Here is a 17,068-nt window from a genome sequence, read left to right as displayed (position 1 = left end):
TTAATAAATTCAAACAAACTTTTACTATTTTATAGTTATATATAAATATGTATATATATTTTTATCCATATAAATGGAATAAATATACAACTTAACATATATCTCAGCATCCATAGTAAATATGTGTCTTCTATCAAAATGATTTACGTGCTTATGTTACGCTTCTAACACTAAGTGCAATACAAAATCAATTTAATTATCAATATAAATCAAACAATTAAGATAATATATTTTAGTTTTTATTGTGCTTGAGTTGAGACTTTACATTCATTACAGGTAACTCACGTTGCATATTCTTCTAAAACTTGATTTCAGCATATGTATTAAACGGATAAAATCTATCAATGTTAAAGGTTGATTTGCTTCGATTTCATATATATATATATATATATATATATATATATATATATATATATATATATATATATATATATATATATATATATATATATATATATATTCATCTTCACTTGAACGACCTTCGCTAACTGCTTTTCTCATTATACTTACCATAATTATTCAAGCCTAGACTCTATTCAACTAAATACATACATTTTAGGCATATTTTAATCCATATTACATTGTTTACAAAGACTTGGATTTTTCCATTTGTAAAAACTATGCTTAAATCATGTTACCCCCTGATCACATTAATAATTGTTTCCATGCTCTTTAAATATACTTTTATTTAGTTAGCAGTTAGTAGTCTATTCTATCATACTCCTCCTCTGTGCTTCCACTTCTTCAATTCCTTATTAACTTCTATAAGAGAGATAAATTGCTATTTGCATAGACCCACGGTCAGCAGCTGCTGCTGCTGAACACTTTCTATGAATCCTGCCGCCTTCGCTTTCTGCCATCTGCTCAGCCACTTAACACTTTTCCTCAGCTGACAGCTAAAATGGCTGATGGTTCATAACAATTGCCCAAAAGCCCAACAGTCTGGGCAAACTAAGCACAGGCCCATAGACTCCAGACTCCAGACTCCAAACAGTTGCTCAACCAATTATCGGGCCGCTGGCATGCAATTTATGTGCAGTTGGCAGTTGGCTGAATTTATCAACTTAATGCACATCTTTGTTTGAAATGATTTGAGCTCTCTGCTCGGGGGCAACTATAGAAATAGAAGTCGGCACTGGGCACTGGGCACTGGGCAGGTCGCTCACTGGGCAAGCGAAACGTGTTTAGCATATTGGCAGAAATGTTTTGGCATTTGCGAAAAGCCCCTAACCAGCGACAACTTCCTTGACCGCCCACTTGAAACAGAAACCAAAGTTCCTTGGAAAAAACTGAAAACCGAAACCGAACCACACCGAAAACCAAAAGCAAAGCCCTCAGACTACGATCATGATGATGCTGCTGATGATAATGATGATGATGATGATCATGTTGAAGGCGCAGCGACCTCTGCGGTGTATCTGAGAATCCGCTAAGAGGTTCCAGGCACAGAGAGAGAAAAAAAATGTTCAACTCTGTGAGGCTGTGGCAAATGTGGCCCTAAGTAGAGTAATGAACTTTTGCCCAGTTGTTGTTTTGTTGTTGTTGTTGTTGTTGCAGCCCATTACGTCAAATGCGCGCAAGCATGCGACTGGGCCAACAGCTTTTGACTTGGTTTTTGTCTTTGGCTGTTTGTATGTGTGTGTGTGTGTGTAAAAGCCAACTAAACACGCCAAGTTTAAGGTTAAGTTTTCGATTTTGTTTTTAGCCAAACGAGCGAATAAACATAAGATAAGCCAGAGCAGAGCGCCAACAAGGAAGCATTTCTTTCCACTGCCGTATGCAGCGCACATAAATGCTAATCATAGTGATTCCTTATTGAATTTCCCAATTTCCACAAATTGCCAGGCAGTTGGGCAAGTGGAGGAGCGGATTGTAGCAATTGTTGCAACATTTTACTGTTAAGAACTCAGCCTAAATGCGTCAAGTTCGTGTCTGAAGTCTTTCGTTTTTTTCTCCTTTTTTTTCATATGCCCCACGGCTTTTGCTATGACTGCTTTTGCTGTTGCAGCTCACCCGCACAGCATTGTTTTTTGCATAATTTCTTGATAGAATTTTCCCATGCAATTTGCCACTAATTGCTGCACGCAGCAGCCGCAGTTGCAGCTGAGCTGCTTTCTTTCTTGCGCCTAAGCACGAACAAATTGCAGCCGCTACGTGCTTTACGATTCTCTTCACTCTGCCATTTGCATTGCGGCTGGCCTTATGAATAGACTGAGCTATTATATGATGTAAATTTATTGTGCCTGGCATATTATGAGAGTTTTGCTTAAATGCAAATTACATATGAGTGCAAAGGTGAGTTACAAGAATCGTCGACAGATCGCAGAAGCATGATGAGCTGCTAATAATCTTTGTCTTTTTATTGGGATTATCTGAGAAATTTCACTATAAATTAGTACAGAATTATTATTATTTTATTATTTTAATTTTCATTATTATCTGAGATATTGGAATATAAATGAGTGCAGAATTAATAAGCACGAAAATATCGAGAATTTTATTTCTAAGTCACTGTCTGTCTCTAGCTCTGCTCTATATACAACATATACATATCCCTACAGCTGTTGCATTCAAAATATGTATCATAAGTTTTAAAAGTCTCTGGGCACAGCCTTAGTGGAGAGGGCGAAATTGTTGCAGCTTTTGTCTGTGGACCAGCAGCCTTCAGTTGGCTCTTTCGATTGGAGGCCAAAGTTGTCGCTTGTCGTGTTGGGCCAACAAATCAAAAGGCCACAAAGCGCATGGGTGACAACAACCTACCGCGCAGTGTCCGTAGTTGCAGCCGCAGTTGCAACTGTTGCTGTAGCTGCAGCTATTTTAATGGGTTCTTTCGCTTTTCGTTTGGATCGCTGGATAGCATCAAGGAAGCCAGTTTTCTATGTGTGTTTGTTTGTGCTCTTCTGCCTCTGCTCCTGCTTCTGTTTATGTTTGTGTTGCTGTTTCTCTAACGCTGTCGTTTAAATGGAAATCAACGCGCAGGATGCATAAAGTTTGCCTGTTTGCTGCTGCTGCTGCTGCGTCTAATGAAAGGGTCAGACTGAAGACTACCGAGCAATGGCTTGCTTTTGCTATGAATTATTTGCGCTTTGTTTACCAGGCAGCAGGCTCAACTACTGTTGTTGTTGTTGTTGTTATTGTTGTGGCTACTGCACGCGAATTGTTGCACAACAGAACGGCAGCCGCAGCCTCCACAAAGCAAATAATAAAGTGAGAAGAACAATGCCAATGCAATGTTCAAAGTCAACGAACCTAAAAAGTCCCATATTTCGCTTACAGCAGACAAACAGCCGTAGCAACAGCAACAGCCACAGCAACTGCAGCAGCAGCAGCAGCAGCAGCAGCAGCAACATGAAGATCTGAGTCGGTGCTTTGTCCAGCAACAACATTTTTTCGCTCCATTTCATTTTTTCCAAGCATGACGCAAAATTTGTTGCCAACTTTTCCACACACACACACACAGCGTCAGCATTTTCACAACCTTTGCACGTTTAGCTAGCCTGCCAGCCAGCTAGCCAGCTCAGCTCTGCTAGCCAGCCAAACAACAACAACAGCATCGACGACGACGACGACGGCAATGGCCAAGAAGCCCTCCATGGCATTGCACGTAAAAAGTGCAATGGCCTTAAGTGGAAAAAGCAGTAATAGAAAATAAGCATGGACTCTGGGGCTGCAGCAACAACAAAAAAGAAAAGAAGGAGAAAAAAAAGAAAAAGAATTGCAGGCAGGCAGCCGCAACTGGAGGCCTGCCGGGCAGACTATGCAACAGCAACATCAACGGCAGCAACACAAAAAGTTGCAGAACTTTGTTGCTGGCTGGCTGAAACGACCTCGCTTGCATCATTAGAAGTGGTGCTCACAGCAGCAGCAGCAGGAGCAGCAGCGGCAGACACATATTGAAAGTGGAAGGGAAGGGGAAGGGAAGCTGTTGCTCGGTTGCTTCAAGTTGCAAGTTGCTGCGGCAGACAAAGCCAAAGTGCTGCTACGTGCCTTGGGTTCTATAAAATCTTTCCGCTACACTCTAACCCGCTCCTGTTCTAGCTCTCCACAACTCTCTTTCTCTCTACCTCTGTCTCGCTCTCTCGCGCTCTCTGTTCACTATGCAATCGAAATAATAAACCCAACAGTTGGACAATTTTCTCGACGTGAGTTTTTTTTGAGCTGCAGCAGCAACTGTTGCAGTTGTTGCTTTTGTTGTTGTTGTTATGAAAGCAATGCATGTAAAACTTGTCACAGGCAAAGGGCCCAGCTGCTGCCGACGAGCGGACAAACCAATTGACCTTTGCCGTGTGGTGCTCTGGCCCTCTGCCCCAGCCCTGACCATTGCGGTTCAATGCACTCAATCAAGCAATCAATCAATTGTATACCATGCCAAAATCATTAGTGCCGCAACAATGCTGGCCATGGCTTGACCCACAGCCCACTTAAGGCAAAAGCTGTTGTTGCCAGTTGCTTGTTGCCAGTTGCCAGTTGCCAGTTGCCAGTTGCTTGTTGCTGTTGCTAGTTGCTGTTGCTGCTTTTGGATTTGGGCAATCAAAGCGCAAATACCGCCAGGCAAAACATGCGCCAAGAATTAGAGTCGTCAGACAGTGTGTTGTGGGTAGAATTTTACCCATATAGTGCTATATACATACACATATATACATCGATCCATGTTGTTGTTGCCTTAAAACTGTTCGTGAGAAATTCGCACGGTTTTTTATCGCAATTGTTTATGGCGGCATCTGCTGTAACAACAACAGCCGCCTCATCATCAACAGCAGCGACGGCCGCCGCAGCAGCAACATCGTCGCCGTTTGTCGTTTGTTGTCAATGGCAGCAGCAACACCAAAGAAAGCTCGGCCACGGCTAACAGCCAAGCCCCCGTGGACACCCGTAAGCCGTAAGCCGTACAAGCAACGTGACTAACATATTTGCCACCTTCTTCTGCTGCTGATGCTGCTGCTGCTTGTGGGTGACTTTTGTATTGCTGATTTCAGCAGCAGCACCACCACCACCAACAACAACAACAACAACAGCAACAGCAACAGCAATAGCCATTGCCATAGCCAATTGTTTTCGTAGCTGGAAAAAATTAGAATTTCTAATGGTCGTCGTCTCCTGTTGTCTTGACTTTGACTTTGCTGCATGCCCATTCCGGGCTGCCCATGGCAGTTGTTGCAGCAGCAGCAGCAGCAATTTGCGCGTGTTAAATGCAAACGCCGCTGCAACATTTAACTGTTAAACATAGTCGAGTCCCAGTGCCGAACTGCCTACCTTTCTGGGGTGAGTGTGCCAAATTACAGCCAATGATTGAATTCAATTTGCAATTGAAAATACTCCACGGGCCACGGGCCCAGAGCCCGAGCCCAAGCTCGCGCCTGACGCGGTTCAATAGCCAAGTGTGGGCGGTTGAGGCAGTTAAGACAACGTAAGCGAGCTTAACTAACGGCGCATCGTCATCGACTTGGCCATAATTCAAGTCAAGCTTTTGTCCGTTTTGGCTTGAACACAAGCAATTCGAATGCGAAAGTTCTCGAAGATAGCGGAGGGTCGGAGCTGGGTGGGGGCTAGCCAGATGATGTCATTGCTCATGCTGTGCTGGCACGTGAATGGACAGTTAATTACATAAGCGCCACGTACAAAATGTAATAAGATGTAAATACATCTAATAGTTGCCATGTGGCGAAGGTTGACTTTCGAGTAATTTATATACTACGTCTATATATCGATATATATAGTATAGCAAATAAGGTTAAATCACATAACCTGCTCTTGTTCTTTTAGCCATTTATTTGCTTACTAAATTAAGACATTCGAATCTTCCATGCTCCCAAAAGGTACACAATAAAAAACCACAATAAATGTTAATATTACACATTTTGTATGCCATTAATATTAATTGCAATGAAGTTTCAGCAAATATATTCTTCGGATTTTTGTAGAATATGTCAATTCAGTTATAGTTCCCCCGCAAGATTGGTCAATTATACAACATCAAGCGTGTTCTGAAGATACCAAATTTGAATAATATAAATTCAACACATAATAAAAATAAATAAATAAATAAAAAGTTAAAGCTTTTGCCTATTCTTATGCAAGAGCTATTCATATTTTCTAACGTGTTCATGAATAAGCTGATATTTATTTTACTTAAAGCATAAGAGCTGTTAAAATAAAAAATATTTGGCTTTACCATTGAGATATTATTGTTGACCAAGTTTCGTCATCAATCAAAGAACAACAAACTGTCGTATTCAAACATCACCCAGGCCAGAGCTAATAGAATTGTTAAATAAACTCAAGATGAATTTCCAATACTTATTTCTGCATACTTTTCAGTCAACCCGTTGAATCAAATATATGTGAAGGCAATAAATTTTATTCTCTTTACTGCAGTAACAACAATAAAAGAACTAATGTCTATTTATAGCCAAGTGCATCACAGAGATGAGCGCATAGTTAAGCGCATCATTGGGCTGCAGCTTAACACGTAATAGACTCAAGTGATGAGCTCTGCAATTGTGAAATATGTGTGAGCTATGAGCAAATTTATGCAAACGGAACTGCAACTTTTATTATCCCAGATCAAATTTCACATGATTTGCATAGTCATAAAACACGAATTATATTAATTGAAATAAAAACAGTAAAATTGAACTAATGACGTATGCTTTAAAAACATGTATGATTAATTACTTTAATATCCATCACAGAGGATGATGTTGGCTTAAATTATTATTTATTATTTTATGCTCTACATTTTACATTTCCCCCTATGTACGGTACGCCCTGTAGCTCTGCTTAGCTGGCTAAGCTTAAATGATCTGTAACTGAGCCGGACATCATATTAAACGCTGTCCAGACGCGCATCTTAAATTAATTAGCCGCATTTTATGATTCCCGCTAAAGTCAACACAAATCAAGTTTGTTGCCTAAGTCATTCGTTGTTGGACGTTGGCCGCTGGCAAAGCGGCACGCTAATTAAAATGGCCAAAAGGCTATTGCGCTTGCTCTTTCTCCACCTTTAACATGCTGTGCGCGCTCATAAAAGTGCACATTTCTATAATAAGCATGAAATGCAGACTCTATCCGGCGCACACACAGCACCGCTTTGCCTTCGAAGCTTAGAGCTCAAGACAGTCCAAACTATAAATAACGCCAAGGGTCTGCGGTTGACCAGTGTTCGTTGTCCTCTGTCCTCAGTCCTCAGTCCGCTGTCCGCTGTCCGCTGTCCAGCATCCACTGTCCTGTATTGATGTGTGTCCTGTCTACTGCTTTTTAAATCAAATGATAATAAATCACCGGCAGATATCATAAAACATGTTGCTCATAACCAACAAGGCAGGCAGAGTCAGCCGGCCAGGCTAAAAGGGACAGCCAGGACAGTCGACAGCCGACCCGGTTCATGACAAAAGCCCAACCATTCGGTGGGAAATTTGCGCCGTTGCTTAGAAATTGAAGTGCGCTGGGATCAGCATCGGCCCTGGCCAGAGCCAGACACGAGCGGGGATCTCTGTAGGTGATTCTTCTGCTGTTCCTGTTGCCGCGCTGCGCCGTTGTCTAATTTGCATAAATGACAATGAGAGTCATAAAACATGCGTCGTTGTTGTTCGCCACAGCGCAGTCGCTGCCTCTGTTGTTGTTGTTGCTGTTGCTGCTGCTGTTCATTTTTTTTTAATTTTTAAATAAAAATATTGCCATGCTGGCTGCTGGCTGCTGCATTTTCATCATCGTGCAACATGTTGCATGGCTGTCTGCCGCATAAATTAGATTTCGCGTTGATCTACACTTTTGCTGCCCCGCCACGGCGAAGAAAGTGCGACCCAGAGCATTTTCGCTCTCAGCAACAAACGAGCAACAACAACAACAACAACAAACAACAACAGCAACAAGCGACAGCAGCGAGCTGGAATTTTTATATCGCCGAAATGACGGTCAAAAATGTTAAGGGCCAAGAGCGTGTTCGCAAGTTCAAATACGAGCAACGACGGCCAAGCTGAGGATGCTGCGACTGCGACTGCGATTGCGATTGCCGCTTGAAACTGAGTCTGAATCTAATTTGGAGTCGCCGGCCGCCCTGAGGCTACTTGTGCGGCATGGCAAGGTGAGGCTGCAGTGTCGCTGCTCCTACTACTTCACTGCCTCTGCCTCTGCCACTGCCTCTGCCTCTGCCTCGCGCTTTATTGGCCGATTTCATCTGGCTGCTCGATCAGGTACGTTGCTGCTCTTCTAAGCCATGTGTTTGCCCATGCTGTTGCCCTTTTGAAATTTATCTAAGCTTCACTTGACACTTGTCGTTGTTGTACAGCTCGAGCTCTTTGTTGCTGTTGCTGTGTCTGCTGTTGTTGTTGTTGTTGTTGTTGCTTTGTCTGTTGCAGCCATTGCCAACGCTGTCGGCGTCTTGAAATTTCCGCAATCTCGCGCCTCTAAAGCACCAGCAGTTATCATTAGACGCTGCGCTGCTCTTCAATTTTCCACTGATTTAAGTTAGCAACACACACCCTTGGCACATACACACACACACACATCACGTGTGCAGCCTGCCTTCTCGCTATCGTTGCTCCTTTTCCTTTTTTCTTTTATTTGACGTAAAATTCTTCTGAGTGTTTTTTCCTTTTGGCTGCGCTTCATTCAGCTCCATAGCTCGCGATTGCACGATCTGTGCGCAGCCCGCGCGCTGCTGTGACACTGCGGCATATCAAGACGACAACAACAGTTGACTTCATTAACAGCCGCAATTGGATAAAACAATGGGTATAGTCGAAGGAACTGAGATGGTGTCTTTAATTATATAAGAATACATAGAGACGGACTTACTGGGTTTGGGTAGATCAGATGAAGCACAGATGTGAGTCTTGGCTACATACGTGAAATTTCTTCAATATATCAGATTTTTTTTATCGAATATCACAAAAGTAGATATTGATTTTATGAGATTAAATAAAATAATAAAAATATAAATAAAAGTCTTGTGAAATATTAAATACCTTTATTTTTATAAATTTATATTAAATATATTTTTATATAAGTTTTTTTTTATACAAATTTTAAATTATTTATAATAACTTATATTCTTGGAAAAATATATGATATTCGTAGTTTGCTGTTTATTTTATGAATGCAATTATTTGAATAATTAATTATTATTAATTATTTATAGAACGATAATAACTACGAAGCTGTGTTATTTATATTATTAATATAAATTATTACACTCTTGATGCCTCTTTTTTGTGGAAAAGTTAAATATTGTATATGGTAATTTAATTTTAAAAAGTATATTGACTAAAAGTAAATTCGATGTTACATTAAAATAATATTAAAATTTAAAATTCTTAATAATAATATTACAACTAATAAGCAAAATGCAAAATAACAAAAATTGAAAGTTTTCTTAGATAATTCTCTACTCCTAAAGCGCTTTGTACTTCATTCACTAAGACGTCGAGCAGCGACGCCCTCTGCAATTCATCCAAACAAACAATCTGAGCATCTTATTTGGCTTTCATATATATAATTTTCTTGTTGTTTCTGTTTGCCCTTGGATTGGCTGTCAGCCTGGTGGAGCAGTTAATGGGCGAACCATAAATGCGAAATGTAACGCTTTTCTATCAATGCCAATGCCAATTTGAAGAACTCAATCAGAATTCAGCGGCAATTTGTTGCACCCAAATGCATGCGGCATGCCGCATGCCACATGCCACACATCAACGCAACGACCCTTTTTTGGGGCGCTGACTGAGATTATCTTGTCCGATTGCGTTTACAAGCCAGTGTTATTGGACTGCCCAGAGCTTCCTTTGGTCATAAACGCAATTAGAAGAACAATTGTTAGACATGCAAAGCGTCCAGCCACAGGGCCCTTTAGCCATGCGGCAGGCGTGGCCATAACAACGATTGCCATCTGTGGCTGGGGCCATGGCGACAGACTTACATTGCGACATGGACACCGAGAGCCTAGGCCAGACCAACCCAGGCCAGACAACTTTGTGGTGCGTGTTTATAACTCAAATGATCAATTACCCTGCACAAGGATTTGCTAGCTGGTCTCGTGGTCTTGCTCTGCTGGGGCAGGCAGTTTAATAAACTCTTCACTCTACGCCATGTTAAACTGTCTCACGCCTGGCTTGTTGACTTGTGAGAAAGCTCTTGTTCAGGCCAGGCCTGAACTGTAGCTAGGTCTTCAACTGACTTGGCATAAAAATAATTATGTGCCCAAATATCAATGCAATATGTGATTAAATGTTTGGCTTCATCCAGAGAGAGAGGGAGAGGGAGAGATAGATGTGGCTTTTACTCAAGAAATCTAGTTGGATCTAGCCAATTTTTGAACGTCTGCTGCGATTGAGCCTGGCTCGCTATATTTGTAGCTCCAGTTGCATTCCAGCTCCTCATGCGACGCATCAAATAAACACTTTTAAGCGCTTTCCATATTTTGTTCTTGTATATTCAAACACAAACTTAGAAGGGCTCAGCACAATGCATTGTGATGTAATTTTAAGCCCAAAAGTATGCAGCAGATTTCACGTGGAGTCAACTAAAACCCACCTCAGTCAGCTCCAGCTTTACAGCTATTAGTCTTATTTCTAACTAAATTAAAATTGATTGTGACTCACGCATTTATCAAGATTCATGACCACAACTATTACAGCTACAAGCTAAGTATTACGTACTGTAATTCTGTCTGAGCTGCCTAAGAACATTTAAGAGCTAAAAAAGTTATTTCATGTGATATTAAGTTTTATTGAAATTAATTTATTATATTTACTAGAGGCAAAAAACTTTGATAATATTAGCTAAAACGACGATATAGCCATGAATTTACATTTATCAACAATTAGCCTGATTTGGTTAAAACCTATAACAGTTCAAATATCCAACATAAATCTAAGACTTCTCTCAATTATTAATAATTACAAATATTATTGAATATTACGCAATGAAAATAATGAACATATCAATCATAATATTAAAATCGTTTGAAAAAAAAAAAAAAAAAATTGAAATTGAAATACAAAAAGCTCTAGAATTTAAGAACTGTGGGATAGCCTTTCTTTCTACCCGAGCTAGATTTGTGCACAGCACATCACACTTGGAATCGGATGCTGGACATTTGCATGTACGGATGGCCCTTGGCTGGATGCTAGACCTGGACCCGGAGTGGTGTTGAGTCAAGAAACTGGCACCCGCACGCTCATTGCTTGTATTTGGCTTGTTAACTGCGCATGTTTACTTTATGTTAAATTAAGTTGAGAATCGTGCAATGCAAATCACAGCGCAGTGCCAGTTTAGAAATGCTGCAGAACAAGAAAACGCCAGACAACGACTACGCTCGCATACAATTTTCCAACTCTTTTCTAATTGCCAAGAGTCCAAGACGAAGTCGACGCTGAAGCTAGAGCTGGAGCTGGAGCCAGAGAGCTGGAGCCAGAAGAGCCACGGCTACTGTCACTGATTGCTTTGCATACAAAATGAATTAATGTCATTGAGGAAGAAGATGTTGCCAGTTGGCAGAGCAGCAGCAGCAGCAGCAGCAGCAGAAGCCACAGAAGCTACTGCAACAGATCTCAACCTTTAGATTCGTTTGCTGCTTTATAAAGTTTGCTTTGCTTTGGCCAACGGCCTGCGAGTGCTACAAATTTGAATTACTGGCTGACTTGCTTCCTTTTCATTATCTAAGGGTCCCAGCCTTTGCAGTTATCAAATGCAGCGCATCAGTCGTCAGCGAGAGAGGCTAGACCAAGAAACAGTTTGTGGCTCCGCAAACACAGATCTATCTGCATGATTTGTTTGTCTGTGCCCGTCACACACAATAATTAAAATGCTTCTGCTTCTGCTTCAGCTACGGCTGGATTGTTTATGCCGCCTAGATAAATGCAACTGGCAACTGGCAACTGGCATCTGGTAACTGCAGCTTAGATAACGCAATTATCTTCTTATGCAAATTTATGATTGACTGACTGACTGACTGACTGACACATTGAATCCCCCAACCAATCCATGTGAATGCAATGCCAAATGCTATTCAACCTTTCTAAGCTCTTTGTTATAGTTCGCAAATGCGCTCAGTTTGTTGCCTAAGTCTTTCGGTTTGCGCATTCGGTTCAATGCACTCCGTGAACTTGTTATGTTCTCCCACTGCCACGCCCACTGCAGAATGCAATTGTCATGCAACAAACAGCCGCTGTCGCATGTTACATATAGATTAGATAGAAAAGGCAATTGCTTTGTGCTTTTCATAGAATCAGCTTCCACTTGAGCAACAGGCTGAATACAATAAAAGAATTTCTCGACTAAAGATGGGTTTAAGTGGTTTTATTATAAATTCAAAATTAGTAAATTGAGTATATGCCCTCGAAAAATCTCTCACTCTCTCTCTCTCTCTCCCACTCTTTTTTTCTAATCAATTATTTGCTTTAGTTTTGTTTAGCTATGCGCTATCTTTTTATATCTTTATGTAAATGAACCAAGTAAAGAAATCTCGAAAACCAAAATTGATTATTATTCAAGATTTGCATTTTATTATGGTTGGCATAAGAGTAAAAGTTATTTACATTTTCGCTTGAGAATGGCGCTAAATGAGCTATGACCTGTTATATGTTAACCTGCCTGTGCGTTATAGAAAGAAAAGCACAAATCAGAAATGGATCTTCGACTAAGTGATTTTTTTAAGATTTATGAGTCTTGCTTAATAAATCCAATAATGAAATTGGGTCAAGAATATAAATATGTATGGGGTAAAAGGTCTCATAGATTATATGTAAGTCAGCTTATTATTATAGTTAAGAAATCAATGATTCACAGAACTAATATTTTATTTTAAGAGGTTTTTGACTATTTACCAATTACTTATTTTACATTTACATTAAAGCTATTAAATAAAATTAAATGCATTTAAATTAAATATATTTATTAAAATAATCATCAAATGTATGTGATGCATTTTTCATAATCAAATAATTTGTTGTTAAATATCTGATATGTATATAGAATTTAAAATATATATTTTTTAGACAGAAATATATGCTTTCGTACCGCTAAATTGGGTATAATTTATTAATTATAAAATTATAAAATTGCTAATTTGCGCCACATGCTGCATCATTTGCGACCGACATGCGCTGCTCTCTTTTTTCTTATTTTAATAACAATTTATTATGCAGTGCAGAATGTGCCCGGGGCGCAGCATTTTGGGGGCAGAACCCAAGAGCGACGACATTCCAGGCGCACAAAATATGAGCGGCCAGCAGGCAAAAGGAGGAGCACGACTCCAACTCGATCTGCTCGCCGCATAAACTTATGCGAGGCAAATAAATACATATGTATACCCTGGCTATACATATACATATATGTATATGTGTATATGTTGTTTGCGAAAATAAACTTCAAGTAAATTATGCGCAGCAGCGTGAAAGCAGGCGTTTTGGCTGCTGGTTAATGATGATACCAGATAACCGGCACTTAAAGGATATTTATGCTGCAAAAGTGAACGACACAATTTATGCTGTGCCAAGAATATGGAATCGGAATGAAAGCCACTCGAAATTCGCCAACTCAGCGAGTTTCGTTTTGAGTTTGAGTTTATTCTGGTCAGAGCTGGGTCACAGTCGCAATGATCATTATGTAGATGATGATGATGCTGATGACGGCGACGATGAGTATGCCTAAGCCTCTCCAGCGACACATTAAAAGTCCATTAAGCTGCAGCATGCGCGGAGGCGGCTTACAGTTTGCTCCACTTTATTTTGAATATGCAAAAAGAAAAAAATTTAAGAAGTATCAGAAAGAGTTATGTAAGTAAAAGATATTACGCTAGCGCATACTCTATAGACAGTTAAATAATTGGAAAATATATATTTGTAAAACTTTCCATATATTTTATATGTATATTTAAAATGTTACAATACAATATTTAAAATATTTTATTTATTTATTTGTCATCTTAAAATTATTACATATAATTTGCAATTATTATTAATTTTATATATTATTATTTTTTTTTTATATTATATTCGAATGCTATAAAAAATTGGTAATAGGCGAAAATTTTATTGCAAATGTTAAATTTCTTCAATATTTTATAAAAATTATTATCAAATTTATATAATATTTAAAAAATATAAATTACTTTTATAAGGATAAAAGATTACAGTCTGTATTTATCTATTCCTATTCGCAATAGTATAAGAAATCTTTCACTCATAGAAAATAAACTTACCAAGCATAATGCCCAATCATACACAAATACAGGGTATTAAAAACAATATTGTTCAAAAGTTTATCATTTTGCGTTTGGGTTCTGGCTGTGAGCATCTCTTAAAGTTTTATGCAAATAAACCTGAAAGCAAACAAAGAAAGCGGAGAAAGACATGAAAGCATGAGCGAACGAATGAATGACGGAAAGAAAGAAAGACACAAATTGCGCGATCAGCCAACTGTTCGAACAAGCAATAAAACATTCATATTTAAAATTTGATGCTGAAACAGAAAGAAAACAAAGAAAAAGAAGCCGGGGCTGAGCTGCTATAAGTAGCGCGCGCTGTTCAAACAGCCAAGTCAATTGCCACCCAAACAAACTCCAGTCAAGATGCGTCGTTATCTGGCCCTGGCAGCGCTGCTGCTGGCCTGCAGCCTAACCCTGGCTCAATACCAATACCTGGCGCCGCAGCAGACGCTCCGCGAACAGTTTGGGGATGTGGTGGAGCAGCTGGTGGAGGAGCCGGCCAGCGAAGTGAAAGCACGTCCTGCGCGCGGTGGCTGCAGCACCAAGGCCAATTGCTGTGAGTACCAAATGGACATTGAGCTCTATCTTAATTTATACATATATCAACTCATGTGCTTTGCCTTCCACAGTCTGCGGCACGCCCAACGTCAATCGCATTGTGGGCGGCCAACAGGTGCGCAGCAACAAGTATCCCTGGACCGCTCAGCTGGTCAAGGGCCGCTACTATGCCCGCCTCTTCTGCGGCGGCTCGCTGATCAACGATCGCTACGTGCTGACGGCGGCGCATTGCGTCTATGGCAATCGGGATCAGATCACGGTGCGTCTGCTGCAGCTGGACAGATCCTCGTCGGATCCGGGCATTGTGCGTAAGGTGGTGCGCACCACCATCCATCCCAAATACGATCCCACTCGCATTATCAACGATGTGGCGCTGCTGCGACTCGAATCGCCCGTGCCGCTCACTGGCAACATGCGTCCCGTCTGTCTGCCCGATGTCAATCACAACTTTGATGGCAAAACTGTAAGTTCAGCGAGACTAAGTCACCCTCGGTTTACTCTAATCTCTCTCTGTCTCTCTCTCTCTCTCGATCTCTTAGGCCACCGTTGCTGGCTGGGGCCTGGTCAAGGAGGGCGGCACCACTAGCAACTACCTGCAGGAGGTGAGCGTGCCGATTATCACCAACCAGCAGTGCCGCGCCACACGCTACAAGGACAAGATTGCCGACGTGATGCTCTGCGCCGGCCTGGTCAAGTCCGGCGGCAAGGATGCCTGCCAGGGCGACAGCGGCGGCCCACTGATTGTCAACGAGGGCCGCTACAAGCTCGCCGGCGTCGTCTCCTTCGGCTATGGCTGTGCTCAGGCCAATGCCCCAGGCGTCTATGCCCGCGTCAGCAAATTCCTGGACTGGATCAAAAAGAACAGCGCCGATGGCTGCTATTGCCAGAGCTAAGCCGAAAGGCGTGACCCACCCACTCCCTCTTCAACTGTCTTGAGCACTTAAATTATTTTAAATTATTTCACGAACCTTTAATAAACTGATCACGAAATATTCCAGAAATGCAATCTATATAAAGATATTAAAATCTAGTGGATATAAAACCCCGAGCCTCGAGACATTTTCGGCTATTACGCCAAATTGAGTATGTCGAAATTCTCTGCTCGAGTCGGAGGAGCTGAGAGAGAGAGAGAGAGCTGCTTTTGGGGTATTTGCTGGTGAATTATGGAGCCACCCTCATATATTTAGCGGAATGATTAATGCCTGAAAATTGTTGCAGCCTACTACATACTGATAGCCATCTCGTTCACATCATAATCGCTGCGATGCTGCGCCGTCTCCGGCTCTGTCTGCTGCTGCTGCTGCCGCCAAGGTACGCTGTCAATCAGCCGCAGCAGTTGCCGGCATAATTTGTTTTGACTCATTTTCATGCGCAGCTCATAAATTTACAAGCGAGCACAAGGAGCAGCAGCTGCAGCAACAACTACTGCTGGCTAGCATCTGATGCAGATGCTGATGCAGATGCACGTGGACATGTGGAGAATTCTGCATAGGACGTTGCATTGATTTACTATGTGAACACTTTATGGCTGTTTAAGTTGTTAAATTGAATTAAGATGAAATAAATTCTCGAGCAATTTTTATGTTTGTTAATAAATTTTGCATGCTCCTGCGATAATTTGAGCGTTCGGCCATGCCAGGCCATGTCCCCACTCGCCACTCCCCCCTCCACTCATCGCTCGCCCCATAAATTCAAAGCCACTAAAAATAATGCAACGAAGCGCGCTAAGACAACGCGCAGACAATCGAAATAAATAATTCATGCGTATGGGAAGAGTTGAAGCTGAATTTGATTTTCTTTTCGATTTTTATTTTTCTCCTTCTCATTTTGCTCATTGTTTTATTTTTTTGTTTTGTATTTGTTTTTTTATTTTTATTTTTTTCGGCAGCGCCCAGGGGAGCAACTACAAATGGAGTGCGCAGGTCTGGAGATATTGTGGCACTCGTTGCATGTTTGCATTTTAGATTTTTCACACCTCTGGACTGGACTGGGCTGGACTGGCTGGTGGTCCCTGTTCAAAGCAGCCGCCGGCAGTCAGCCGGCCAACCTGTCCATGTACTTGGCACTTGAGCAACAGAGGGAGAGAGACAGGGAGGCAGAGAGAGAAAGAGAGAGAGGGAGATAGAGAAGCGTCTGGTAGGGAGAGCTGTTGGAGTTGTACTTGAAAATGGAGTTGGGAGTTTATCTAATGCCAATGTCCACACCAAATTTGGCATTGCCTTTTCAAATGTCTGACCGCGAATTTGTCGTGACTTGTTAATGATACGTTTGCAGCAACGGCAACTAGAGGAGCAGCAGGAGCATGGG

The 17,068-nt window shown here is 41.2% G+C and overlaps 1 protein-coding gene across 1 annotated transcript; it reads left to right on the top strand.

The window, feature by feature from the left end:
• Window positions 1-14,519: 14,519 nt before the first annotated feature.
• Window positions 14,520-15,762, top strand: LOC6577420 (trypsin-1). The gene is made up of 3 exons (XM_002003351.4): window positions 14,520-14,759; window positions 14,833-15,224; window positions 15,301-15,762. The coding sequence occupies exons 1-3, from the start codon at window positions 14,567-14,569 to the stop codon at window positions 15,652-15,654; spliced, it is 939 nt and encodes a 312-aa protein (XP_002003387.1). The 5' UTR covers window positions 14,520-14,566; the 3' UTR covers window positions 15,655-15,762.
• The last annotated feature ends 1,306 nt before the right edge of the window (window positions 15,763-17,068 follow it).

The sequence above is a fragment of the Drosophila mojavensis genome, unplaced genomic scaffold (genome assembly GCF_018153725.1).
Source record: "Drosophila mojavensis isolate 15081-1352.22 unplaced genomic scaffold, ASM1815372v1 contig_36, whole genome shotgun sequence".
Taxonomy (NCBI): domain Eukaryota; kingdom Metazoa; phylum Arthropoda; class Insecta; order Diptera; family Drosophilidae; genus Drosophila; species Drosophila mojavensis.
Note: the sequence above shows the minus strand (reverse complement) of the source record. Positions and strands in the feature narration are given on the sequence as shown.